Genomic DNA, 26,381 nt, shown 5'->3' with positions numbered 1-26,381 from the left:
AGGCAAGGGACCAGGCTGTCTGGTTCTTCCTCTACTGGCTGAGACTGTTTCAGAAAAGCTGTGTGTGGGGCAGCCTTGGGGAGCAGCCTGTGGGACACTGAGGTGGGGGGGAGGCTAGGGTGGGGCTGATCCGAGAGGCAGGCAGGTGATGTTCCTGGGGGTTCGGGCTTCGGTGGCTGAAAGCCAGAGGAAAGGGTATAGAGTCAGGTCTCCCGCTGCAAATCCACAGGAGGCAGCGCTGACACCTTTGTGACTTTGCCTGGGAGGGACAGGTGGGCGGGGGTCATGATGGCCCCTCCTGGCCACATTTGACCTTGACCATTCCCATAGGAGAGTGACAGTGTCTCCTGGGGTCGTGCTTTCCTCTAGTGGGGGGTGTAGGGGGAGGACTGCTCAGGAAACAGCTCCTCAAAGCCAGGAGCTCCACAGCCGCCAGTGTGGCCTGCGGGGGCGATGACCTAACTGGAATCTATCTCCTCAAGAGTTCAACTAAGATGTTATCAGGGCCCTCGCTAACAGGCGCAGTTTCCTTTTAACTGCAAAGTGAGCAGGGATACATTTTGGTATCAATTAGAGCTGAGAAGAAACAACATGGGTGGGGCAGGAGGAGGGGTGTCAGTCATCCAGGCCCCAGAGGTTGGGGGAGACTCTGAGTTTGTGCACTAGGGGAGGGGGAGGGGAGGGGGAGGGGGAGGGGAGGGGAGGGGAGGGGGAGGGGGAGGGGAGGGGGAGGGGAGGGGAGGGGAGGGGAGGGGAGGGGAGGGGAGGGGAGGGGAGGGGGAGGGGAGGGGGAGGGGAGGGGAGAGACCCAGCCTTCTAACTGCTTCTGACTTTGCTGAAAATAAACACACACAGGCCACAGGGACCCCAAAATGCAGTCAAGCGCTCAGCCTGGCCTGACTCCAGGAGGGCGGGCGGGAACTCTGCTTGACACCAGACACAAGGCTCCTGACCGGCTTTCCGGGGGAGGGGGGAGCTCCCCCCCTCACCGCGGTGCAGGCCCTGGCTCCCCGGGGTGGCCACCCACAGTGTGAGTGCTCGCACCCCTGCAGGAAGCATGGGGCTGCCTCTATTCTGGGATGCTCTCACCTTCCCAGAAAGAAAACTTCTGGAACCGCCAGGCCTTAGACAGCCTGGCTGGTGGCACAAGGGTGATGAGGCCAACCCTGGGTGCTCCACCGGAAACCAGGAAGGAACAGCCACCGGATCCTTGCCCGGGTGGCCTGCCCATCCCACCCAGGACCCCAGGGTGGTCCTCTTCCCTCCCACCAGCCTTCTCCAGCCTCTTCCCTGTGCGCGTGCGCCCTGGGGATGGAGCACAGAGCAGAGTAATTACCTCCATCCCTTCTTCTTGATGATGTTTCCTAACACCACTTCAGCCCTGCCAAGAAGACCGAGACATGGGGACTTCATTACAGCGTAACAGAAACACCAAACCTCGCCCCACCTGGACAGTCAGCCACAGGATCCCCTCTGTGAAAATGCCACTGGGGCCGGGGAGCCGGGCTGTTAATGCCCTTTGGCTCGGGAAGCTCATTCCAGAGCAAGGAGAGTGCCTGGGAGCAGCTGGGTTACTCCCCGTGGAGGTGGCCGTGGGCGTGTGCCACTTGACCCAGCGATGGCCGCTCCGGCTCCCGCGGAGAAGGAAGGAGCAACGTCCTGCTGGGCAGACAGCAGCAGACTGTTGCCCTGGCCCGCTGGAAATTCACCGGGGAAAACGCTCGGCAACGTTACATGGGGGAAGTTTCTAGACACGTATATTTTTTAAAAGGTAAATTATTCACCAAGGGCATCCTCTGTTTGCAGAGACGATCAACATGTACTCAGGGCTGAATTTCCAGCCGAGTGCGTGTGTGTGTGTGTGTGTGTGTGTGTGTGTGTGTGTGTGTGTTTCCCTCTTGTTTCTTGCTTCTGAACAATAGAGAGACAGATGCCATGCTGACCGCTCTCTGTTCTGCTTGGCCTCCCTCCGGACCCTGCACCAAACTCAGGCCAGCCAGGGTCATGCATGGACCGTTCCAGCCTCGCTTGGCACTGCAGCGCTGGATTAACTTTTAAGAACTTTCTGCTTGTGGCGAAATGTTTCTGAGCAAAAAACGACAGACGGAGAACCATCCATACCCAGCTACATTCCAATTATAACAGCGCCTGAGTCACCCGCTCAGGAATAACGGGTTCTAATTTGTGAGCTGCTTAGCATACGTTCTGAAGGTTCTTCATTTGCAGTCAAGATGCACAGATAGTCACTCAGCCCTGGGTCTCCTCCTTTTATTCCTGGGTCCCTCGGTGGTGGCACAAAAGATCAGGAAAGGAGGAAGACAGGGGAGCAGGCAATGATCCCGGGGCTATGGGAGCTGTAGGCAACGACTCACCCGAAGCCTGTTGCTTTCGGCTGTGAATTCTCCTGGCCATGAATTTGGTAAGCCTCTGCCCAGCGGGGGCACAGAAATCCTGCAGCTCTCCGGGAAGTGCCCAAAGCATGAGAAGCAGGGGCACTCAGTAAGACAGACGCTTGGCGCTCTGGTTAGCAAGAGGGACTCGGCGTGCTGGCCCCGGCACGCCAGCCCCGGCTGTCCAGTTAAGCTGGGGGAAGTGAAGACAGTGACGCAGACAGTGTGGCTGCCGTGAAAGGGGGGTGCTGGGCCTGGACACAGGGCCATCTGGAGTTGCCTTCCTCACGCTCTCCTGGGCAGCAAAACGGAGGCAGGCGCAAGGCCAGGGAACAGGCTGGGGTGCTCGGGATTGGGGGGACGCCTCTGGGCTTGGCATCTGCATTGGGCTTTTCCACCTCTGACCCTTCGGCTTAGCTCATCTGTCTGGAAAGCGTTTCGCTCTGATGGAAAGCAGCTGCCGGTTTGGTGGGGTGGGGAGGGAGCTGTGGCATCAGGAGAACAGAGGGCTGCTGACAGGGTCTGGAGGAGATTTGGGGGTCCCAGTGGAGGCCCTCGGGGCTGTCAGATCATCAGAGCAGGACTTGAGCAAAGTCCCAGCGGGGGTCCTGATTCTCGGTACCCTAGGCCCCATCGAGAGCTGCAGGTAATATTACCCGGAGCCTGCGAGGCAGGTGCTGGCCCTGCGGCCACAGTGCACGGGCGGTGGGCCAGGCTGAGCAGCCCAGCTGATGGGAACTTGGCTTGCCCCAGGCAGCAGGGGGCCAGAGGGAGGACAAAGAGAGAGCCAACAAATGATTTCACAAACAAAAGCTGACTTTTGGAAACCCGATGCAGGAGAGTGGATGATTTGATTACAGCCAGTCTTTAAAACTGAAGCCAGCAGCCCTGGCTGAAGAGGGCTTTTACATAATTGAGTAGGAAAATTCACTGCCAAGATGGGAAGAGCAGCTCCCTGCAGCGCTCGGCTCAGCAGACCCTGCTCTCCCCCGCTCCTGAGACGCCCTGCATTCCCTGCAGCCCTAATTGCACCATTAAGATGTGAAAATATCAGGCATGTGGGGCTGCCTGCACTTTGCGGGCGCGGCAGGAGAGCCCCCTGGACTACAGCTTAATCACAGCTCTCCCCCAACGCAGCATCTTTGGCACCAGAAGGGCTGTGGTCATCTTGCTGCTTGAACACACGGGAGTTTAGCAAGTGGCCAAATGCTCTGTGATTCTGGCCCCGTGAAAACACCACCTCCCCACGCCGTTTACAGTTTAGAAAAGCAGGCAGAGTGGGAGGTGCAAACCCTCTGGGGAGTAAGAGCCCCTGGAGCAACAGAAGCTCCGGCTCTTCCCGGGGAAGCTGTGGTTGGCCTGCATCGCTTCTTCCCGTGAAAAAAGGCACGTACTTGCCCGCCGCGTAGACTTCTGCGGTATCGAAGAGGTTGATGCCATTGTCGTAGGCCAAGGTCATTAGCTGCTCTGCCATCTGAAACGAGAAAACCGGGGCTCTCACATGCGGCACCATCTTGTCAGCCCAGGGGGAGGGCCCGGAGGCCCCAGAGCACAGCCTCGTGGCCTGGGAAGACCCCCCGTGTACCAAGGCGGCCCTGTCCCCGCCGCAGGACAGGCCTGGAAGCAGCTCGGTCACAAACCCATAGAGAAGAAAGGAGACAGAATGAATGCAGAAACAGCCTCTGGACTGTGAATTTCTTGTGAGCAGGGACCCCACCTATTAGGTCATCTCAGGGCTTAGCACCTGTGCTGAGTTGAATCGTGTCCCCCAGATTCATATCCACCCAGAACCTCAGAATGTGACCTTATTTGGCAGTGGGGTTTTTGCAGATGTAATTAGTTAAGATGAGGTCATACTGCTTCAGGGTGAGTCCTACATCCAACATGAGTGGTGTCCTTATAAGAATAGACACAGACACACAGGGAAGAGGCCATGTGAAAATGGAGGCAAAGGTTAGGTAACGAGCCTGCGATCCAAGGAATGCCAAGGCCTGCCGGCCGGCAGCAGAGCTGGGAGACAGGGACAGAGCTCCTTCAGAGCCCTGGAGGCAGCGCGGCCCTGCGGACACCTTGATTTCGGACTTCCGGCCTCCAGAACTGCGACAGAATAAACTTCTGTTGTTTTATGCCACCCAGTCTTTGCGCTGGCCGTCCTGGGAAACTAACACAGCCCACAACAGGAGCGTGATAAACCTTGGCAGAATAAATCCTCTTCAAAAGCTATGGCTAGAATGTGCCCGTGATGCTGTGTCCCTCTGAATTCTTCCCAGCAACGGCAGGAGGGGGAAATTACTGTTTGCAGATGGAAAAACTGCTATCCTCAGCTAGCCCTCTGGCCTTGACCCTGCTTCTCCGGTGCCTTGCAGACCGGGGTGGATGAACGGCAACCGATGGGCAGTCGGGGCGAGGATCCGAGGCAGCCTGCCTGCAGTCGACAGCCTCCTCCAAGCTGCAGTGGGCAATGAACTCTGCTGGCCCACTGGGCAGTGCAGGCGTCCGTCCGAGCAGGGGTCACAGATGCAAACTCCCCCACCAGCCACTTCTCGAAGCTCAGCTCAGAGCCCCAAGCCTCCCTCCCAGTAGCTAGCCCAGGGTGTGGTGAGTAATACTTAACCCTCAAAAACTGCACGACAGAAAGCCAGCCAGCTAGGTGCAGCTTCTAGGAGCTTCTCCCAATACCAAACACAGAAGCCCCACCGGCCAGGCAGTAAGGAGAGGGAGGCTGGTACCTGGTGAGGGTTTAGTGGGGTGGAAGGGGGCTCAAACACTGCCAGGCGTGACCAAATACTTTTATTTTTCAAGAGAAGCCAGAAATCCAGGATATCGGGGAGCGGGGTAAGTTCCGATTTTCAAACGTTGGCAATGAACCCCAAAGGTTTCAGGTGATGAGCAGGCCAAAGCTAACCCCCGTCAGTCAGCTGCTGTCTTCCGATTAGGAAAGCTCATTGGTGGAGGAGTTTTCTGGATCCATCTGCAGGGCGGACTGGCTCCTCTCCTTCCTCTGCCTCAAGCGTAACAATGTAGCAGGAGCTCCCCTGCGTCCTCCTTGGGGTCCTCCCTCCCTCCCTCCTCCTTTCTTTGCCTCCAGAGCTGCAGGCACACCAGGCTCCTTCCCTGGTTACCTGCTTTCATCCTTACTTTTCCAGGATGTGTCCCACCAGGCCGCCGGAGCTCTGCCCAGGAGAGGACCGTGTGCTGGGCCCCGCAGGTTACACAGATGGTTTAGGCGTGCACGCTGTCTCCTGGGAGGGTTCTGAGCGAGGTGACCCAGGGCCAGGGCTTTTATTTTCATATTTCAGACACACACATATTTTCTTATGTCCCCATTGTGCTCACAGGGAGGGTACCACACTGTAGGTATTCTTTTGCATTTTGCTTTTTTCACTTACAATACATCCTGGAAATAGACCCATAGCAGTTCGTGGAGATCTTCATTCCTTCAAAACTTGTTTTTAAAAATCAGGGTAAAATATACATAAAATTTACCTTTTTTTTTTTTTTTTTTTTTTGCGGTACGCGGGCCTCTCACTGTCGTGGCCTCTCCCGGTGCAGAGCACAGGCTCCGGACATGCAGGCTCAGCGGCCATGGCTCACGGGCCCAGCCACTTCGCAGCATGTGGGATCTTCCCGGACCGGGGCACGAACCCGCGTCCACTGCATCGGCAGGCAGACTCTCAACCACTGCGCCACCAGGGAAGCCCAAAATTTACCATTTTAAACTTTTTTTTTTTTGCTGCACCACGCAGCATCTTAGTTCCCCAACCAGGGATGGGACGCGTGCCCCCTGCAGTGGAAGTGCCCAGCCTCGATCGCTGGACCGCCAGGGAAGTCCTCTAACCATTTTTAAGTGTACACTTCAATGGCATTAAGTAGATTCACACTGCTGTGCAACCATCCCCACCGTCCATCTCCAGAACCTTTTCATCGTCCCACACTGAAATTCCATCCCCATTAAACATGAACTCCCCCTCCCCTCCCCCCGGCCCCTGGCCCCCACCCTCCTACTCTCACTCTCTGTGATTCTGGCTCCTCTAAGTGCCTCACATGGGGGGGATCATACAGTCTTTGTCCTTCTGTGACTGGCTGACTTAGATGCCCTCAAGCTTCATCCGTGGTATAATGTGGCAGAGTTTACGGGGCTGGGTTTTGAAGGGTCGTTAGGAGTTTGTCAGGCAGGCAGGAGGAGGGCAGGTGGAGCAGGGGGCGTGGCAGGCAGTAGGGCTGGTGTGTGCCGAGGAGCGCAGCCTGCTGCACCTGCTGCACCTGTGGTCTTGCCCGTCCTGTGCTCAGGTCAAACACCTGGCCACCCTCCACTTGGCTTTCTCTCAATCCAGGATCAAAACCTTTAGCCAGTCGTATCAGCTCCCGCTTGCAAACGGATCTGGAATCTGACCGCTCCTGCCTACCTCCAACTGGGCCCATCTGGTCCAAACTGGAGCATCCCTCGGCTGAGTTTTTGCGGTAGCCCCATAACTCTCTCTGCCTCTGTCTGTGCCCCTGCCACCCCTGCTAGGCAGACTGTGGTCCACAGACCAGCAGCATCAGCATCAGAGATGCAGAATCCCAGGCTCCAACCCAGACCTGCCTCATCAGATCTGCCCCAGCAGATCTCCGGGGACTCGTGCACACGGTACAGTCTGAGAAGCACCTCCACCGGCCATCCGCAGTGCAGCAGCCAGACTGAGCCTAGTAAGACCTAAGTCAGGGCAACCTTCCTCTTTGCTAGAATCCTCCAGTGGCTTCCATGCCACGAAGGGTCAAAGCCAAAGTCCCCACCAGATCTGCTCCCTCACCTCTGACCCCATCTCTTGACACCCCTCCCACCATGGCCTCACGCAGGTGGGCACACACCTGTCCCCTTGGGCTGGAACGCTGTTTCTCTGGATCACCAGGTGGCTCACTCCCTCACCCCCGCCTTCCTGCATTGTCCTGTGCAAACCTGGAGCCAACACCGCAGTCCTTCTTTCTCTGTTTTCCTATTCTCTGTGGTTGACTAAATAGTGGTTCCCCAAAGATATCAGGTCCCTGGAACCTGTGAATGTTACCTTAGGTAGAAAAAGGGACTTTGGAGACTTGATTAAATTAAAGGAGATTCTCCTGGATAAGCTAAGTGGACCCTAAATGCCACCACAGGTGTCCTTACATGAGGGAGGTGGTGGGAGATTTGACACTGACAGGGGACAGGGACGTGACCACAGAGGCAGAGGCTGGGGTGATGCGGCCACGAGCCGAGGACTGCAGGCAGCCCCCAGACACTGGAAGAGGCAGGAAGTATCCTCCCCTGGAGCCTCCACCGGAAGCGTGGCCCTGCTGGCACCTTAATTTCAGCCCAGTGATACTGATTTTGGACATCTGGCCTCGAGAACCGTGAGAGAATAAATGTCTGTTGTTCTAAAGCACACAGCTGGTGGTAATTTGTTTTAACAGCCACAGGAAAGGAATGCACTCTCCATCGTATGTTTAACCTTCGGAGATAAGATGGGCTTATGATCTGTGATCTGTCCCCCTCTCCAGACAGAGAGCAGCCCGAGGGCAGGGACCTGGAGCTCGGCGGTGCTCAGCCAGCATGAGCTGAATGGAGGAAGAAAGAAAGACGTGAACACCATCCTAAGTACACCCAGGACCTGGGTGACTGTGGACAGAAAGAGAATTGGGGAATCCGGGAATTTTCAGATTTTCTGATTTTTGGACTGCTATGATTTGGGTGTAATTCCTCTTCCAGGTTTTTCTATGTGACTATATGCTTTTTCCCTGCAACACGGCAACTCTGACATACACACGGCTGTCTCTGCTGTTTTCCGTGCTCTCTCATCATGGTTCTGTCCCCTTGTCAGTCATCAAAACATGACTTCTAAAGACTTCTGCTCTGTGGGTGCATCCTGCATTATGTAATGGAGCTTCTATTTGGTGACTTTTCAGTTATTTCCAATGTCAAGAGTCCCAGAGGCTGGAGGCAGAAGGAACCTCAGATGACATGTGGGCCACCTCCTGTCACCCCCACCCAGGGGACAGGGAGGCCATCCTGCCCCCGCACGGTTCCCCGGAGCTGAGAGCTGGCAGTAGGCTCTGAAGCACAGAGCCCAGGTAGGATCCCTCTTCATCCCTCTCCAGGTGTGACCTTGGGCACCTGCTCAGTCTTGAGGCTCTGCTTCCACGGAATGGATAATAAAACACCTACCTCCTTGGGTTGAAAGAGGATTGAGAGCCATGATAAATGTAAAGTTTAGCTACTATTCTTATTGAATTCTTATTGCCCAGGCTGCTGGAACACGTGCCCCAGGGGCAGTTTTCCACCTGAACAGCTGTGTGAGGTCACAGAAAGGGCACTGAACTAGAGTTTGGAAAGCTGATTCTGTCCGGGGCAGCTCTGGTACTTGGCCACGTGATCTGAGGTTTACTAACACCGTCTGCTCCTCGTGTCCCTGCCCAGCCCACAGAAGCCTCCCTCCCTGGGACGACAACCCACAGATATTTGCAGATGCTGCTGTGACCCCATAGGACCGGGGATGGCAAGCCTTTTCTGTAAAGGGCCAGAGGGTAAATATTTTAGGCTTTGCGGATGGTCTCTGTGGCAACTACTCCACTCTGCCCTCATAGCATGAGAGCAGCCACAGACCATATGTAAACGAACTGGCGTGGCTGCCTGCCAATAAAACTTTATTTACAAAAATGGGCTGTGGAATTCATAGAGGCAGAGAGTGGATGAGAGGTTACCTGGGGCTGGGGGGTTATTGCTTAATGGGTGCAGAGTTTCTGTTTGGGGTGAAGAAAAATGCTGGAAATAGATTGTGGTGATGGTTGCACCACAAAGTTAACGTACTTCATGCCGCTGAACTGTGTATTTAAAAAATGGTTAACATGGTACATTTTATGTTATGCTTATTTTAACCACAAGAAAAGTGGTTAAAATGGCAAATTTTACATTTCATATATTTAAGAAGAAAGAAAAAACAAAACAAAAAAACCAGGCTGGGGACCAGATGTGGCCGCCAGGCCATCACTTACTCACATTTCCTCAGTCCTGCGGGGGAACGCCACTCTGCCATAGTAAACCCACCAGTTCCTTGTTTCTGTGTCTCTCTGGCATCTGGGCGTGGCATCCGGCACACAGGAGGTAACTCTAAAAACAGGACTCTGTGTCTGGATTCTGTGGCATGCCAAACGCCTTCCTTTGGACATGATGTTTGCAAGGAACACAGTGTTCCAGGTGGGGTCACCCTGCCGGAGCGGGGTCCCAGCCTGCGCCGCTCTGGGCTTGGGCAGCACACGTGTTTCTCTGCAGCCCAGGAGGGTCCTTGCTTCCTGTGGCGCCAACGCCGCTGGTGCAGACCAGGCAGCCAGCTAAAGGATGAAATCCAGGCATTCTTCCTCTGAACCGCGGAGAGGTGGGCCCCTCAGACTTCATGTGTTGATTGTTTGGGACACTAACTGTAGGGTTTAATAGGAAAATTCCGCTGGCTCTTACACTCAATCATTTTCACCCGCCAGGACCTTTTAGAACCCCGAATCTGTCATGTATTGTATCTGCTGTCCTCCCAGCTTTGTGGCATCTGGAAACGACTTCCATCATCTTCAGACATGTCACCATGTCCCTGATGGAGCCGCGGTGGAGGCCGGAGCCAGCTGTGGCTGCCATTGGATCATTAATCAATACTCTTTGGGTGTAATGGATCTGTTGGTGAAAAAGTCACCTGATTGGACGGTTACCATCCGGCCAATTCTCTGTATCTTTCCCACAAGGACAATGCACACAGCATAGCTAATGCCATTAGGAAATGAAGTCACATCCTCCACAGAATTCTTCCACATCGAAAGGGTAACAGGCGAATTAGACATCACACACTTATTTGGGGTAGACCACGTGGGCTCCGGGGCTCCAACCTTCTAGGTGCTTGGAACCAATCTGGTGGCTGAAGGTGAAACAATTCCCTGCATCTTAAAAACTCCTGACTTTACCTGAGATAGCCCCCAGAACCTTAAAGCCAGGGCAAATAGTTCTACGACAGCTACTGTCATAAAGAAAAAGGAACGAGAATGCAAATTAAATGCATCTAGATTTCGATGGAAGCCAAGCTTTCCCTTTGAAAAATAACTGAGCAATCACAGTTACAAGGTCTCAAGTGAACTCACTTATTCATTTTTAAATGCAATCTTTCCAATAGGAAGTAGAGCAGACATGAAGACATCTTCTTGTGCAGAGGTTCAGAGCTCTCTGAGCAAAACCGCTGTTCCCACTTCCACGATATTCACTCCCTGCCCCGAAGTGCACACCAGCCTGGGAACACTGTCTTCTCCAGGACAGACGCTGGCTGCACTGAATCCCAGTTGTGGAGAGAGAAGCCCCAGCAAGTGCATCCCATGGCCGTGCATCCCATTCACGACGGCTGTGGGGCATGCGCAGTTAGGAGCCTGGTCAAACATTCAGCTCCTTGGTCTTCGGTTTGCAGCAAAATTTCCAGGGTCTAAATTCTAAATGACCCCAACAGATATTTATTGATGTTTCAGATTCACGTGCGCATCCTCTGTAGGAGTGGCAAAGGATTGCATCGGGCTTGATGATTTGGAAAATGTGCTCTCCCTGAATTCCTCTGGCTAACCGTGGGATAGGAGTTCTGTAGGTGAGGAACCTGATTTCTGGGACTTTAAGGGACTTGCTGAAGCCCCAGTGCACCCAGCTGCTGGGTGTTCGCGCCACTACGGGGCTCACCCTTCCTGTTGTCCCCCAGGGCACCCTGGAGAAACAGTAGGAGGGGAGCCAAGGCGGCTGCCCTGAGCACTGACTACCTGGTGCATTTCGCATACTCTACCACGTGCCTGGGCATGGGTGGCCCTTCCCCGGGGCCTGGGGGAACGAGGGAGCCCCATCTTACCTCGTCCGTGATCTGGCCTCCGAAGGTCACCCATGTTCCTGATAGGAGAGATACAGGCTCAGGTCAGAGAATGGCCCCGGGAAGCCCAGTTCTCCCCAGGGCGCTTGGACCTCGGGCTGCAGGGCGCAGTGGGGCAGCCACGCCGCTCTGCGGGAGCGTGTGCTTGGCATGCGTGGACACCTGGCCTTTGGGGCATGTCTCCCTCTCTTGGAGCCAAGGAACCAAGGGGACAGTAAGTGCCCAGAGCAGGCAGCTGACTGCAGGGCTTTGACATGCTCGTTGGCGCTCAAGCCGCTGCAGCTCCTATTCCAGGGACATGCCGTGGGCAGTGGGACCAGGGCTGCCTCCCTGAAGATGTGCAGGGCTGACAGCCATGCCCTCGTGTTTGCTGGGCGGTGTGTGTGTGCGTGTGTGTACGTGTGCACCGTGGAGGCGGAGAGACAGCGTGATCTGGGAACAGAGTTCATATCTGGCAAAAGAAGAAAAAGGGCAAAATCTGACTGCCCCTCATGAGGGACTCTGTCACGTAAGGCAAGAAGTTGCTGGTTCCCCGCGGGCAGGGTGCTTCCCTGATTTTCTGCTGCTGGGCAGTGGGCTGTGTGTGCAGAGGGCCCTGGTACTCCCCTCACTTCCCTTGCTAAGGCTGCATTTCTGCCCTCCTCCCTCTCGTAGGCCCCTCCCCAACTGCCTCTTGGTTACCATGGCAACCGAGCATCTTCCCCCCCCAATCCTGGCTCTGGGTGCAGCTCCCTCCCCCACCCCCGGCCTTCCTGCCACCCCCGCTTCCTTGTGCACCACTGGACCAAGAGGACCCCACACTCACCAAGCCCCAGGCAGGAGACCCGGAGGCCCGACTTGCCCAGGTTCCTGGAAAACAAACGTGGCGTGAGTTCTCAGCGGCCAGGGCAGAACCCATTGTTTCTGCTGCCTAGCCTCCCGAACTGCCCACCCACCTCTTTTGAGGCTCTGAAGGCAAGGGGTCCTTTGGAGAGAGGCCCGCTGCTAGCCTACCCTGGGGGTAAAGGGCCAACCAGGGCAGAGCCACGTTGCTGGGACAGGCCACGCTGTGACCACGGCAGGGCCCCGGGAGCCACCTCGGGGAGAAAACGTGGAATGGACCCCATCTTATTTCATGGGCTGAAACAAGACTGGTTCAGGCCTTGTGGCCCCGGATGCAGGGTATCCTCTTATAAGAAGCTTCTCTTTCCATTTCTTTAGTGTCACGTCTGTGGTTTTGTGTATCTTACTCCCTCTCTCCGAGGAGTGGAGGAGAAGTTAGTCCCACATCACCTGGGCCACACAGCCCTGGGCCCTGTCTCTCTGCAGGAGGAAGTGGGGGCAGATGAGAGCCCTGTTGAAGGGCACTGGTGCCCAGAGCAGGCCTGACCCCTAGCCAGGGCCGCTCAGGAAGGTGAGAGCCAAGATCCCCTGGCAGCACACGTCCTGATCAGACCCAGTGGCCACAGCTGAACAGACTGTCCAGGGCTCCCTCACAGGCCCCCTGAGGCACCTGCCAGATGGGGCACATCCTGGGGTCCACGTGGGTGAGCTGCAGGCTGTCATTAATGTCCTTAGGAGGTCATGGAGGGCAGCAGTGCCTTGCTGAGGGCTGGGATGCCGGTTCATCCTGGCCTGTCCATCCTGCACAGGCTGCCTGGGAGCCTGCAGGGCAGCAACAGGCCGGGTGTCACTGATCCCCCGACAGCTCTGTCGGGCAGGTGCTTCTCTTTTCCTGATATTCCCATTTTACAGAAGAGCACACTGGACCTGCGATTTCACCCAGGCTCTGAGAACATGCTCCCAGCCACAGAGGCGTGCTCCCGCAGCCCCGGCCCTTCATGGGAGCTGCCCAGATGGTGAGGTTGACAAGTGGCAGAGCGGGAGTCCACTTCCCTCGTGAGTTCCCACTGCTGGCATCCCGGTCCTGGGACCAGCCCGGGGTGCGATACCCTTCTAGGCAGTGGGAAGCCAGAGCGCTGTGAGAGATGCCATGGGTGAACCCCAACCTCCTTCCCTAGGGCCGTCTGGCATTTCTAACTTCAGTGGATGCTCTGTCCTGTTTTTCTACCCTATGTGGCCCCTGGGAAGCAGGTGTGGGGCTGAGCGGGACCTGCCCTTCTCTGACATGGGCCCACTATGACCTTCTGCAGCCTGGGTTTCCCTGGTTACAAGATCCCTGGACCCTGCCCACATTACAGGTGGTCGTTGGTCGGGGGTGGATAGAATAAACTCGTAAGCGGTTTGATAACAGTTTGTCACCAAATTTAAAGTAGTTCTAAACTGCCCAGCTTTCTTGTTAAATTTCCCATTAAAACCAGCCCAGCCATTGGCCCACTGTTCCTACAGGGAATGCTGGGATTTTTCCCTGAGGACATAATCACAGCTGGTTTCTTTTTCGGGCAGGGGAGCAGATCGGCAGTGGCTACAAGCAGAGGCTCTGAAGCTGGAGTTCAAATTCTGCTTCGACCTTCCAGGCTGTATGCCTGCCCCTGGGCATGTCATGTAACTGCCTGATGCCTCGGTGGGCTCATCTGTAGAATGGGCTCGAGATGCTGCCTCTCTCAGGGGGTGGCCATGAGGATGAAATGGGGTAACACATGTGCCTGGGGCACAGGGTCACAGAGAGCACAGAACGGGGGACAGCAGCCTTTTCCTTAAACGAGAAACAACAACGGACAAATCCAACAGGCTTTAAACGTTACCGTGTTAGAAAGGGAACTGAAGTTTCCCCTTGTTTTTTTCCCCGTATAAATCAGTGAAATACTCTACTAGTGCCCTCAGCATTGCTTGCGTATTCCGACCCAGAGACACTTGGTTTGTGACCCTAAAAAGAGGCACGATTTGTAACTATGTGAGGTGATGGATGTTAACTAAACTGACCGTGGTGATTGTTTCACAATAGGTAAATGTATCAACCCATTACGTTGTACCTTAAACTTACACAATGTTATGGGTCAACTATATCTCAGAAATAAAAAACTGGGAAAAAATACTGAGAATATTCCTGATTTACCTTCAGATTTTCTATGAGAGATTTCAAATACAATATGCATGAAATTCAAGGGCCGAGTAGACACACGCATTCTTCAAAAGTTTTCTTATAAAGTTTAAACCATGCTTGGATTGATGTCGCTTGCTAAGCAGAGAGTAAACTTGTGTATTCTCGTGTTTAAGGAAATTGGAGTTCAAAAGGAATTAAAAAAGAAAGAAAGAAAAGCACAATGACTTCCCCAACAGACCCTGCATCAGGCCAGCTCCGTTTAGCAGATTAGGTAAATTTTCTCACACTGGCTAGAAGATGCTTGTGGTGAGAAATGAGAACGTTGCTTATGAGCGGTCTGGTAATGGAGCAAAAAGGACTAAAAGTTGAAATCAGTGATCTTAACAATTTTGGGGTCACAGACCCCTTTGAGACACTCCTTGCCTGGAAATGCTCACAGACACAAAAACCTTCAGAACCTTGTTTGCAATGCCCAGGCATTCGAAGGCCTGGGTACGTGGTCTAGATGAATCCGGTGCCGGAAGGGAGACTGAGCCCCTGCCTCTGCAAAACCACCGCCCGTGCGTGACGGTGGGGGAACAATTTCCTGGCGAGGCTCTGTTGAAGGTCAAGTTCTAGGCATGTCCTCCTGCAACTGCCCTTTATCACAGTGGAACCAAGTGCTGGCACGAGCTGCGTGTGCAGGGGAAGGGCGGCTTTAGCAGCAGACAGGTGAGGACGCAGGACAGCAGGCTGAGCCCACCAGAGCCTGTGCCTGAGGAGAGGTGACACCCCTCGCCCACCAGAAGGGGCTCCGCGTTTCCTCGGACGGGACGTAGAGTGTTGGGCGATGCAGCTGCAGCTCCACCCACCGCCCACAGGAATAATTTAGCAAAACTAGGACACCCAGCGATGCTGCAATTACCCCGCTCAAGTTGTTTCCCTGTTAAAATGATGGGATTAGTTCTGCCATCCGCTGCCAGGCCTCGGGAGAAGGAACGAGAAGGGACAGGGATCTCAGGGCTAGGAGCTTTAGAAATACGGCAGCTCAGGGGGGGGTGGGCAGAGCTCAGCAGATCACAGCCGCGGGTGGACCAGGGCTGGTGACACGCTGCCACTCGAAACTTTCAACACGCGAAGATCGTTTCCTATAGCTTTTCCTCCCCTAATTAAAACCTGACATCATGATAAACTAGTTGGCTAAATCTCTCGACCCCAATAACGTTAGTCTTTATTAATTTGCCTCATGTCCCTCCTGGGGTCTGGGAAAATGGCTAATGAGGGCTTAGGGATTTAACCTTTGCTGGAGGAAGACAGCTGACGCCCATCACGCAGCCCCCCGATGCGCTGCACCCCTAAACACTGCACCTCAGACTCCGGGCAATTACAAATCCTGTAAAAATAGCTGTTCAGGGCCTTTACCTTCAGCCTTCCGGGCGGAGGACAAAAATATGATCAGGTGATGGAAAGCAACTGGGTCTTGGTGAGCTGGCTTGACGGACAGGGTTGCCAGGGCATTTTCTAGTTGGTTGTCACCCTGCGGGGGATTATCTGTTTTTAGCCCCCAGGCTCCAGGCTCCCTGAGGACAGGCCTGGACTTCCGGGTCTTTGCTATCAGATGGTAGCTGGCAGCTGCAGGGTCCCAGGGGTGCTTGTTGGTGTAACGTGGGGCTGAGAAGTCCAGGCCCTGGGGCCAGACCCTCAGGATCAAATGCTGGTCCCTCTCCTTGCTCACGGGGCTTGGTGTACCCCTTCCCCCGCACTGAGCACCCCTGAAAAGAACGTGGCACCCTGGTGCAGGCCACACACCTTCAGCGTCACTGTGAAGGGCTAGCTGCTGAAGGAGGTGGTCAGAATTGGGGCAGATCTGGATCAGGTCCCCTGCAGCTCCTAGCTGCATGCCCCCTGGCTGTGGCCCTGGGATAGTCATTATGGAGCAACCCCATGAGACAGCTACCCCAAGGCAGGCACCTCCTGCTCAGCGAGGGGATCCAGTGGTTTTGGTTCTGGCTCCCATTTCAGCTGATATGAGATTACAGATCCTACAGGGAAATGAACCCACCTTCCTCCTGCCGCTGCCAAGAAAAGCTCCCCGGGCCCTGCCATGTGTAAGGACAGGCGGGGGTCCCCCAGTGTGGAGGAGCTGGGGCTGGGATCTGAACCCACTTCCTCAGACTGCAAACCCTCTGGCCCAACGACCACCTCCCTTTACTGCCTGTCTTGCCCTCCCTGCCTCCACATGTGCCACACGCACACACGTGCACATGCATGCACCCACACACAGGTGCACACACAGACGCACACACGGAGATGCACACACACACAGGTACACACACGGAGACGCACACACGGAGATGCGCGCACACACACAGGTGCACACACACAGATGCACACGTGGAGATGCGCACACACACACACAGGTGCACACACGGAGATGCGCGCACACACAGGTTCACACACAGAGACGCGCACACGGAGATGTGCACTCACAGGTGCACACACGGAGACGCGCACACACACACAGGTGCACACACGGAGACCCACACACAGAGATGCGCACTCACACATAGGTGCACACACAGACGCATGCACGGAGAGATGCACACACACACAGGTGTACACACAAATGCACACATGGAGGGATGCACACTCACAGGTGCACACACGGACATGCACACACACAGAGATGTGCACACACAGGTGCACACACGGAGAGATGTGTGCTCACAGACACACACACAACTGCACAGAGATATGCACACACAGGTGCACACACGGAGAGATGCGCACACACAGACACACACACACAGGTGCACACACGGAGAGATGCACACACACAGACGCACACACGGAGAGATGCGCACACACAGACACACACACAGACACACACACAGATGCACATACACAGATGCACATACGGAGAGATGCACACACACAGATGCACACATGGAGAGATGCACACACACAGGTGCACACATGGAGAGATGCACAGTCACAGGTGCACACACACAGATGCACACACACTGGTGCACACACACAGAGGCATACAGTAATCTTAAGCCCTCAGGCTCCTTGACATATTTAATCCTCAGTGGATCTTAGGAGCTTGGGAGGGAAATCATGTCGATAGCCACATTTTCCATTTACAGAGTGCTTCGTATTTTTGGAAATGGTCTCACTTGTACTAACTCCTTTGATATCCTAGGACTGACTTAAAAGTCCCAGCGGATAACACGAATCTAAACTAAAAAATAGATTCTGTTTACTCTTAGCCTTTGATTCCCACTGAACCAAAGATATAAACCACCAGAGCTTCTAGAAGAGAGAATTCTGCTCTGGACTGTCCTCACTGAATTTAGAGAATGGGAACAAAAGCCTTGTACCCCAGAGGCCCATAAAAGAACGTCAAATGTCCCCCAAGGACCAGGGAAGGAAAGGATACGGGTGGAGACGCAGAAGGACCCAGTTATTCCAGAATTCGTCTCAGGGACGCCTGGGACTTACGACACGGCTCCTTCACATGAGGTCCAACTTCTGGGCATTGGTTTTGTTTCAAGCCACACCGCTCAGTTGTTAAAGATTCATTCTCTCAATACTTTTCAAGTTGGCACCAACACCAGCTAGACACCCAGACATTCTCCTCAGACACAACCAGACTCTTCTGGGGCTTTTTCTGAGGCTGGCCCGTGAGATCTGAGTCACTGAGAGCAGAGTTGGGAACCAGGGACCTAACGTAGCTTTTCCAGCTCATGCAGACGGTTTGTTGTAAGAACTCCCCTTTCCCCAACAATACCATTCTCGAAGCGCTAAAGGCTCTCAGTGAAGAGAGGCTCATGAGTGAGAAAGGCTAGACCTCTAGCCTGGTGACCCACAACCCTGCCCTCGCAGAGCCTCGGTACAAAGCCAGCCCTCCTCTTCCACGTGGGTACATCCACCGGGCACCCGAGCAAGGCCCTGGACGGAGCAAGGGGGGCATGCAAGGAACAGCAGGAAGGCCCCTGCCCCCTGACACGGGTGCTTTGCACGCTCTCTACGTACTAGTCATGGCGAGCGTACCCAGAGTAGGTGGGGACTGGCTGAAGCAGAGGGACACACGGCAGCCTGGACTGAGCCCTTAGCAGGGAACCCCGGCTGCGTCTCTGTGCCCTGTGGAGCACCAGCCCTGCCTGCAGAGGAGCCCAGGCCTGGGGTTGGGCTCAGTTGCGGGGGGAAGATCTAATTCCATCACATGGTTCACCCAGTCTCCCTGACTATTAAACTGAAGTTTGTCAAGGTGGCTTGGCTGCAAAGGCATCAGACCACCCACGGGGCATCTTTGGGGCCTGTGTGCCCAGGGGGAGGGCAGGGGTCTGTGGCCGGTGCCACGGGGTTCCCAGAAAGAGGAAGCTTTACCTGGCGTCCAGTATGGGGGGGAGCGCTTAGCTATAGTGAGCCCTCCCGAGAAAAGAAACAAACGAGCAGAAGGAAAGAAAGGCATCATCCTCCCCTGCAGCCTGACCCTGAGCCTTGATTTTGTTTTCCCCGCATCTGCAAAGCTCCCCCAGACGGGGGTGGGAGGGCAGCCCCCACCCCGCACAGCCGCCCCGCGCCGCGTACCTGCACTTCATCCCGGGGTGCACCACGCCGGCCTCGCCTGTGCTCAGGAGGCTCTGCACCGACAGCTGTCCCAGGCTCCGGGCCACCATGGCCACCGCGCGGAAATGGCTGCGGGAGCCCAGGCTGGGGCTGCCGGCTGCCGGCCGGCCCAGACGCTCCTCGGGGCCCCGGCCCTTGAGGCCATGCTCCGAGCACACGAAGGACACCTGCATGTTTCCGGCGCTCAGCTCCTGGCCACGTCCCCCCTCCTTCCGGGCTCCGAAGTCACCTGCCCCTGGAAGCCCTGCTCCGCCTGGGACAAGACCTTATCCCAGAAGGTGAAGAAGCCGCCAGGAGTTGCTTCAGGAGTGCAGATTTCTGACGCAGAAAAGCCTGTGCGCTCTCCGGGGGAAGGGGGTGAAATTTCCAGAAATGTGCTAGAAAAGACCTGATCAGATAGAACTCAGAAATCGAGGGGTGGGGAGGATGCCATTGCCTCTCCCTTCTCTGCGGGTCCTTCCTCTGCCCCACCCTGGTCTGACTCTGTCCACCCGAGCCCCCAGCCCAGCTGTGTTCGGCAGGGCTGGGCTGCCAGTAACTCACGACCAATGAGCGGCACTGCTGTCCCCTGACAGCAGGAGGAAGAGGGAGGGCGCCTCCCGTCAGGGTGGCAGCCCAGGGCTCCGGGGAGCAGCTGCTTCTCCAGGCTTCCCCGAGTCCCTTGGAGGGAGCCTGGCGTCCACCCCTGGCTCTGCGCACTGTGGCTCTTGGCACTCCCACCAAGTTATCGAGGTGACCGGCGAGAGGCGTGGGAGGTGCAGGAGGTGACTCGTTATTAACGACGCGGATGCACAAGCCACCCGGATCGCCCTGGCCGATCCCCGGGAGGTCGGCGCCGGTGCTCCAGGCTACCAGCTGCTCAGCCGCGACTGCACAAGGGAGGCACTGCAGCCAGGTGGACAGCTGAGCGTGCGGGCAGCTGGCCTGGCCAGCCCTGTCCCCTGGTGGTTCCCACCCAGGAAAGTGGGGCTGCCACCAAGGTTCAGCACAAGAAGTCCGATCACCAGAAATCTGGAGGAGAGAGGACCATTCTGTCTAGGTGGTAATGACGCAGGTGACGTTAGGAAAGAAGCCCGGGGTCAAGGGGCCAGAGACCCGAGAAGCTCCAGCCCTCCACACGGTACTTAGCTCTCGGCACGTGCTCAATAAATACTTCTGGAGTGAATGAATGAATGGATGGATGGATGAATGGGTGAATGAATTGATGAATGAAGAGCCCCCTGCTTTACCCCATCCTCCTTTCCCACACTCATGGGATCAGGATGAAGACAGAACAAAGCTCACGGGTTTCCTGAGACCCACTGAGATGCCCCCGTTGGCAGGAAGGGCTGGCTTTGCCTTCTGACCCCGAGCATGCCACTGTCACTCTGCAGGGTGGCCCTGGCCAAAGCTGCATTTTGGATCTCATCTTGCCCTGCAGGAAGGGCTGAGAAAGTGTGGTGGATGGGAGGCAGGTGGTCAGGGGTCTTGCTCAGGCTCTGCTGCTAATTCGCTGTGTGATCCCAGGCGGGTGTCTTGCTTTCTCTGGGTCCCTGGGTATCCACTGCCAGAATAAGGCGGCTGGCCTGAGGACCACGTTGTCCCTCCCAGCTTGGCTCTGCAGGAACCTTCCACACCTGCTGGCTGTCCACCCTGTGCTCTGACGGGACCCAGAGAGGAATCCACCCAGAGATGTTCACAGTAGATGGCGGCTGAACTTGCTCTCAGCTCTGGCCCTGCCTTCTTGGCACAGAAGTTAAGAATAAACCCTTGTTCCAGTCCCAGCCTCCCTGCGCCTGAGCTGGGCAGCCTTGGGTAAGTGACCCCCTCTCCGAGCCTCAGGGCTCTTGTGTCCAGCGCAGGTCACAAAGGCATGGCCAGATCACGCCTGCAAAGCACTCACACAGGGGTCTGGTCCTTGGGAAGCACTCCCACGGTCCCTCGGCAGAAGGGAGAGGGTTTCTGGCCGTGGAGTCAGGATAGACCCCTGTGTGAGGCCCTCCCCCATCCCCACCAGTGAGAATACCCCTTCTGTCCTCCCCGTGGCCTGACTCGGCAGCAGGAACCACCCATGAGGTGGGGACCTGGACTTGGGGATAGAGGTCTGGGGAGGGCAGAGCTGGTGCCTTTGTCCGGGGGCCCTGGCAGCTCACAGACGTTACGTGTGGAGGCCAGTGGGGCCCCTCAGGACCCACAGGCCGGCTCTGCCTTTCCTCTTCCACCTGCCCGTAAAAACCTCGGGGCCTGGCTGGCCTGGGTCCCTGAGCTCAGGGTAGGGTGGGGCCCTCCTGAGACCCTTTGGTTGGGTGGGGGGATGGGAAGGAGGAGGGACAGCCCGCGGTGCTGGCCCTTCCACCTGCTGGAACCTCGCACTTGAAGACAGCAGGTCTTGGCCCCCAGGAAGCCCACAGGCCTGCCAAAGAGGCTGCAGGTGGCAAAGACTCTGTCTTTCGCTCCTCTCCAGGCTCGTGGAGCTCATGCCCACGGCAGGGATGCTCCACACCTGACCAGGATGCTAGAGGAGCTTGTTGCAAATGCAGATTCCTGGGCCCCAGCCACGACTACTGAATCGGTAGCTCCGGGGCTGGGCCTGGGAAGCTGTGTTTTTATCAGGAGCTTTTTTTTTTTTTTTCCGATACGCGGGCCTCTCTCTCTCTCACAGTTGTGGCCTCTCCCGTTGCGGAGCACAGGCTCCGGACACGCAGGCTCAGCAGCCATGGCTCATGGGCCCAGTCGCTCCGCGGCATGTAGGATCCTCCCAGACCGGGGCACGAACCCGTGTCCCCTGCATCGGCAGGCGGACTCCCAACGACTGCGCCACCAGGGAAGCCCGTATCAGGAGCTTTGAGTGGTGCTGTGCACTGGCTGAGAGGATGTGGAAATCCCCTACTTCATTCCACCTTCCACTGTTCTCTGGCAAACTGTCAGATCCTACAAGGGCTCGCGTCTTACTATTCCTCCGGGGCTGCTCTTAACCAGATGGTGTGCTCTAAGCTTGAAGAGAGATCCACAAAAACTTAGTCACCACAGTGTGTAAAGGGTCACCCGCCTCACCCCTAATCCAGCAATTCCACTCCTAGGTATGTACCCAAAGAACGAAAAACTTACACCCACACGAAAACTTGAACACATTATGTCCACAGCAGCATTACTCATCACAGCCCCAAAGTGCAAGCAATCCGAACGTCCACCAACTGACGAATGGATAAAAGAAATGTGGTCTGAGCCGCACAGCAGAGTGTTATTCAGCCACACCAAGGAATGAAGTACTGATACGTTCTACGACATGACGACCCTGCAAACATCATGCTGAGAGAAAGAGACCAGTCACAAAAGGTCACATATTGTATGATTCCATTCATATGAAATGTTCAGAACAGGCAAATCCACAGAGACAGAAAGTAGATTAGTGGCTGCTGGGGGCTGGGGGGAGTCGGGAATCAGGGAACGATAGCTAACGTGGGCGCAGTATTTCTTTTTAGGGTGATGAAAATGTTCTAAAAAATGGGTGACTTTTGGACAACCGTTTGTACTAAAACCATTAAATTGGATGCTTTAAATGGGTGTATTTACCAAAAAAAAAAAAATGTCAATGACCTCAAAAGTCTCTGGGCCTGGGCTTCCCTGGTGGCGCAGTGGTTGAGAGTCCGCCTGCCGATGCAGGGGACACGGGTTCGTGCCCTTGTCCGGGAGGATCCCACATGCCGCGGAGCGGCTGGGCCCGTGAGCCATGGCCGCTGGGCCTGCGCGTCCGGAGCCTGTGCTGCGCAACGGGAGAGGCCACAACAGTGAGAGGCCCGCGTACCGCAAAAAAAAAAAAAAAAAGTCTCTGGGCCTTCACTCTTGCTGTGCCCTGTGGGAGTGCCCTTCCTGTTTCTCTGCTTTTGAAATCCTTGTCGACCTCTCTGGCATCAGCTGAGATAGTACATGCAGTGCGAAGCAGTCTCCCACCCCCCGCAAGCACCAGTAACCTTTCCTTCCTCCCAGTGTCGCCAACCTCAGCCTCCCCAGTGACACCAGGGGCCTGGGAGCCACAGCAGGAAGCAGCCCTCCCAGACTTCGGCAGCAGTCAAGCCTTCACTCTCGCAGGACCTCCTGGGCCTGGCCTGGTGGTAGAGTCCCCAGCCCCGACTCCATCCCACTGTAACGTGTTGCGGGGATGATGGGAATGGACATCTGACCTCAGAACCCGCCCAGGGAATCCAGGACAAAGGTGTCTCTGGGTCCAGCGGAGAACTGCCAAGAGGGGAAGTCGGGTAGGTGGGTTTTCACAGCTGGCCAGAGTCTGTAACTTTTCATGTGCCCCAGACAGCGGTCACAACTCATAATGTTCTTAGAAAATCACAAGAACTAGACAAGGATGGAAAGCTGAAAGCTTAAGACCTTGACCAGAACTTGCCACAGTAAAATGTCACCCCCAAAGGGTCTCTCCTTTCAAACACGTCTGGGTGGAGAAGTGAGTCCCAGACACGGGCTGGTCGACTTGAAATGGGCTTTGGGCAGAAACATCGAGTGTGGATGGTTGATTTTGATCCACAGCAGATTCTGGGTTTTTTTCTGCCTCTCCAGTACCCGCTATTGTTAAAACAAAGCAGCTGGTTCCTGCTGTGAGTCATCAGAGGGGCAGCCGCCCCAAAGAAAAAGCTCTGCCGTGTCCACAGAGCGCCACCAAAGAGAGCTTCTCGGGACAGAAGCTTCCTGTGTGGTGCCTGGTATCCACCCCCCACCTGTCCCAGTGAGGGATGGGGAGATAACCAAGCTGGGGCCCGGCCAGATCCTTCCCCCAAGACAGTGACAGGTTCACAGTAGGAGGGGACAGGACCCTCCCTGCACAGAATGAGGCCCGTGGAAGCCTCGAGGCCTGGAGTAGAAATTTTAGAGATGGCTTTTAAATTTTGGGGGGGGCGTGCCCCTCGATTGGACCCGGCGGGCCCTCAGCAGTGAAAGTGGGGAGTCCTAACCACTGGACCACCACGGAATTCCCTAAAGATGGCTTTTCAAAGCACGGACCGCAGCAGCAGCTCAGGAATGAGGACGAGCCTCGGCTGTGCCCTGCAGAGGCCTGGGTGCCTCCCCTGTATCAGTAAGGCTGCCCCAACTGTACTGTGTCTTGATTTGTACTCAACAGTGACTTCCTGCCCAAGGCGGGGGCAGCTGCTGAAGAGTTGGGGGCCACCCTGATGGAGCAGTGGGATGGGAGGTCCTTGGCCCCTGAGGTTTCTGAGAGCAAAGGGTGGCAGACCGGTGGCCTTCCTGGAGGAGGTGTCCTCTGGTACGTGAGAGCAGAAGCCCCCTTGGGGGCTCAGTGCTGTGGCTGTGCTTCCTTTGGGAGCTCACGCCCCAGTCACGCCCAGCGTTACCCGCCCTAAAAGGCAGGAAGGCGGGTCAGCCGTGAATTGGCCCCTCTTGCTTCTTAGCTGCTGCGCTGTACTAAGTGGCTGTACCCAGGCCAGAGTAAGCACTTCCTGCACCTTTTCTCTTTTCATCCTTAGAAGCACCTCGGAGGCATAACAACAGTGACGACGGCCACAGCGCTAACACTTACACGGTGCCCGCTGCGCCCCAGCCATCGCGCCGAGCGCTTTGCCAGCAGCTCACTGAGTTCTCACCACAGCCTTCAGCTGGGCCCTGCGATGCTCCCGTTCACTGGACGACACCGAGGCACAGAGAGGTCAAGGGAGGGAGACTAACGCTGGGCCCGCCCTCATTTCACAGCGGAGGCTCCTGCTCTCAGACCCCCAGATTAAAGGGTGAGGGTGGGGACGCTGCCTGGCCCCGTCTGCGGGTCTGACTGAGCTGTGCTGACCCCCGCCTTTCCAGGTGGATGGCAGAGAGCCAGTCAGCCAGGGTTCCTGTCCTTGCCCAATCAGAGGAGCCTCTTGGGGGCGGATCCCCCAAATCTCTGGGCAGGGCCTGAGGATCCGTGTTGCTAACAGGTGACCCCCAGATTCCCGCTGCCAGGAGGGCCTGGGAGACACTGAGTTGTGCTGTGCGTTGGTTACAAAGCCACGCACCAGCAGTTGTGTTAGGATCGCTCAGCCCTTCCCGTCCCTGCCCGACACAGGGGAGGGAGAAGCTGTGATGTCCCTGTAAAGGCAGGGGAGCTGGGGCAGGAGGCCCAGGACCCGCAGAGGGATGGGTGGCTGTCTCCAGGCCTGGGACCGCCGCTGGGCCCCAGCACGGTGGCCACTGCCAGCAGAAGCAGACCCAGTACGAATGCAGGCCATGGGTGGCTGACACCACGGTCCTGGGCCGGCCCTCCACGGGGGCCCACGCGGGACCCCCGGATCATTGCACGGCAGCTCGTCCCGAGTGACGGGCTCGTCTCGCCACCTCCCTCCCCGCTCCCTTCCCATCTGCTTTCCAGGTGCTATTGTTTCCGCCCATGAGATTCCAAGACTGGGGTTTCTCTCCCACCAGGAGCCAAGCCGGGAGCCCTAAGTTCCGTCACTATCGCCTTTAGTCCTCAGCACACTTCTGTGAGGAAGTGACTATAGTCTCTGCTTTCCAGATGGGGACGCTGAGACACAGAGAGGCCAGGTGACTTGTCTAAGTTCATACAGGTACCGGCGGGGGAGCCAGGATTCCCCTCACGATACTCAGCGATGTCCCTGCAGGCTCAGGACTTGAGACAGCCCTTGGGACCCGCTGTGGGTTGAAATGTGACCCCAAAGAGACATGTTCAAGTCCTAACTCCCGGCACCTGTGAACGTGACCTCGTCTGGAAATAGGATCTTTGTAGATATTATTACGTGAAGATTGAGTTCCTGCTGGATTGGGGGTGAACCCTGAATTCAATGACTGCTGTATTTATAAGGAGATGGAGATCTGGAGACAGACAGAGATGCACAGAGGGAAAACAGTCACGTGAAGATGGAGGCAGAGACTGGAGTGATGTGTCTACAGGCAAAGAAAGCCAAGGAGACACGGATGTAGAAAGCAAACCTATGGCTGCCGGGGGAAAAGGACGGGGGAGGGATAAATTGGGAGATTGGGCTTGATATATATACACTGCTATATACAAAATAGATAATTAATAAAGACCTACTGTATAGCACAGGGAACTCTACTCAATACTCTGTAATGAGCTATGCGGGAAAGAATCTAAAAAAGAATGGATATAAGTAGATGTATAACTGAGTCACTTTGCGCTACACCTGAAACTAACACAGCATTGTGAATCAACTATACCCCAGTGAAAAAGAAAAAAGAAAAAGAAAGCCAAGGAAGGATGTTTCCCTGCAGCCTTCAGAGAGTGTGACCCTGCTGACCCCAGGTCTAGACTTCCGGGTTCTGGACCATGAGAGAATAGACAGCTGTTGTTCTGGGCACTGCGTTGTGTTACGGCAGCCCCAGGACACTGATATGGGACTGTCTCAAGGTGGACCGGCCCCCCGCTTGGCCGCCTGCACTGCTCCACCCACCGTCCCTCTCTGGACTCTGTTCTTCCTCCTTTTCCCACCCATCCTTTAAGACACATCTGGGTTCCCAGCTCTTCCAGGAAGTCTTCCCTGACTGACCTCCTGT

General features: G+C 55.8%; 1 protein-coding gene across 7 annotated transcripts in view; it reads right to left on the bottom strand.

The window, feature by feature from the left end:
- Positions 1–26,381, bottom strand: part of KCNAB2 (potassium voltage-gated channel subfamily A regulatory beta subunit 2) — a 97,136-nt gene that overhangs the window by 15,174 nt on the left and 55,581 nt on the right. For all 7 annotated transcript variants that reach the window (XM_067718279.1, XM_067718301.1, XM_067718294.1 and 4 more), the window contains 4 exons: positions 12,084–12,127; positions 11,261–11,298; positions 3,785–3,864; positions 1,337–1,381 (listed from right to left, as the gene is read on the bottom strand). In XM_067718279.1, coding sequence (XP_067574380.1) covers positions 1,337–1,381; positions 3,785–3,864; positions 11,261–11,298; positions 12,084–12,127 — 207 coding nt within the window. The remainder of the gene's footprint in view (positions 1–1,336; positions 1,382–3,784; positions 3,865–11,260; positions 11,299–12,083; positions 12,128–26,381) is intronic.

This window comes from Pseudorca crassidens, chromosome 2 (genome assembly GCF_039906515.1).
Source record: "Pseudorca crassidens isolate mPseCra1 chromosome 2, mPseCra1.hap1, whole genome shotgun sequence".
Lineage (NCBI taxonomy): Eukaryota > Metazoa > Chordata > Mammalia > Artiodactyla > Delphinidae > Pseudorca > Pseudorca crassidens.
Note: the sequence above shows the minus strand (reverse complement) of the source record. Positions and strands in the feature narration are given on the sequence as shown.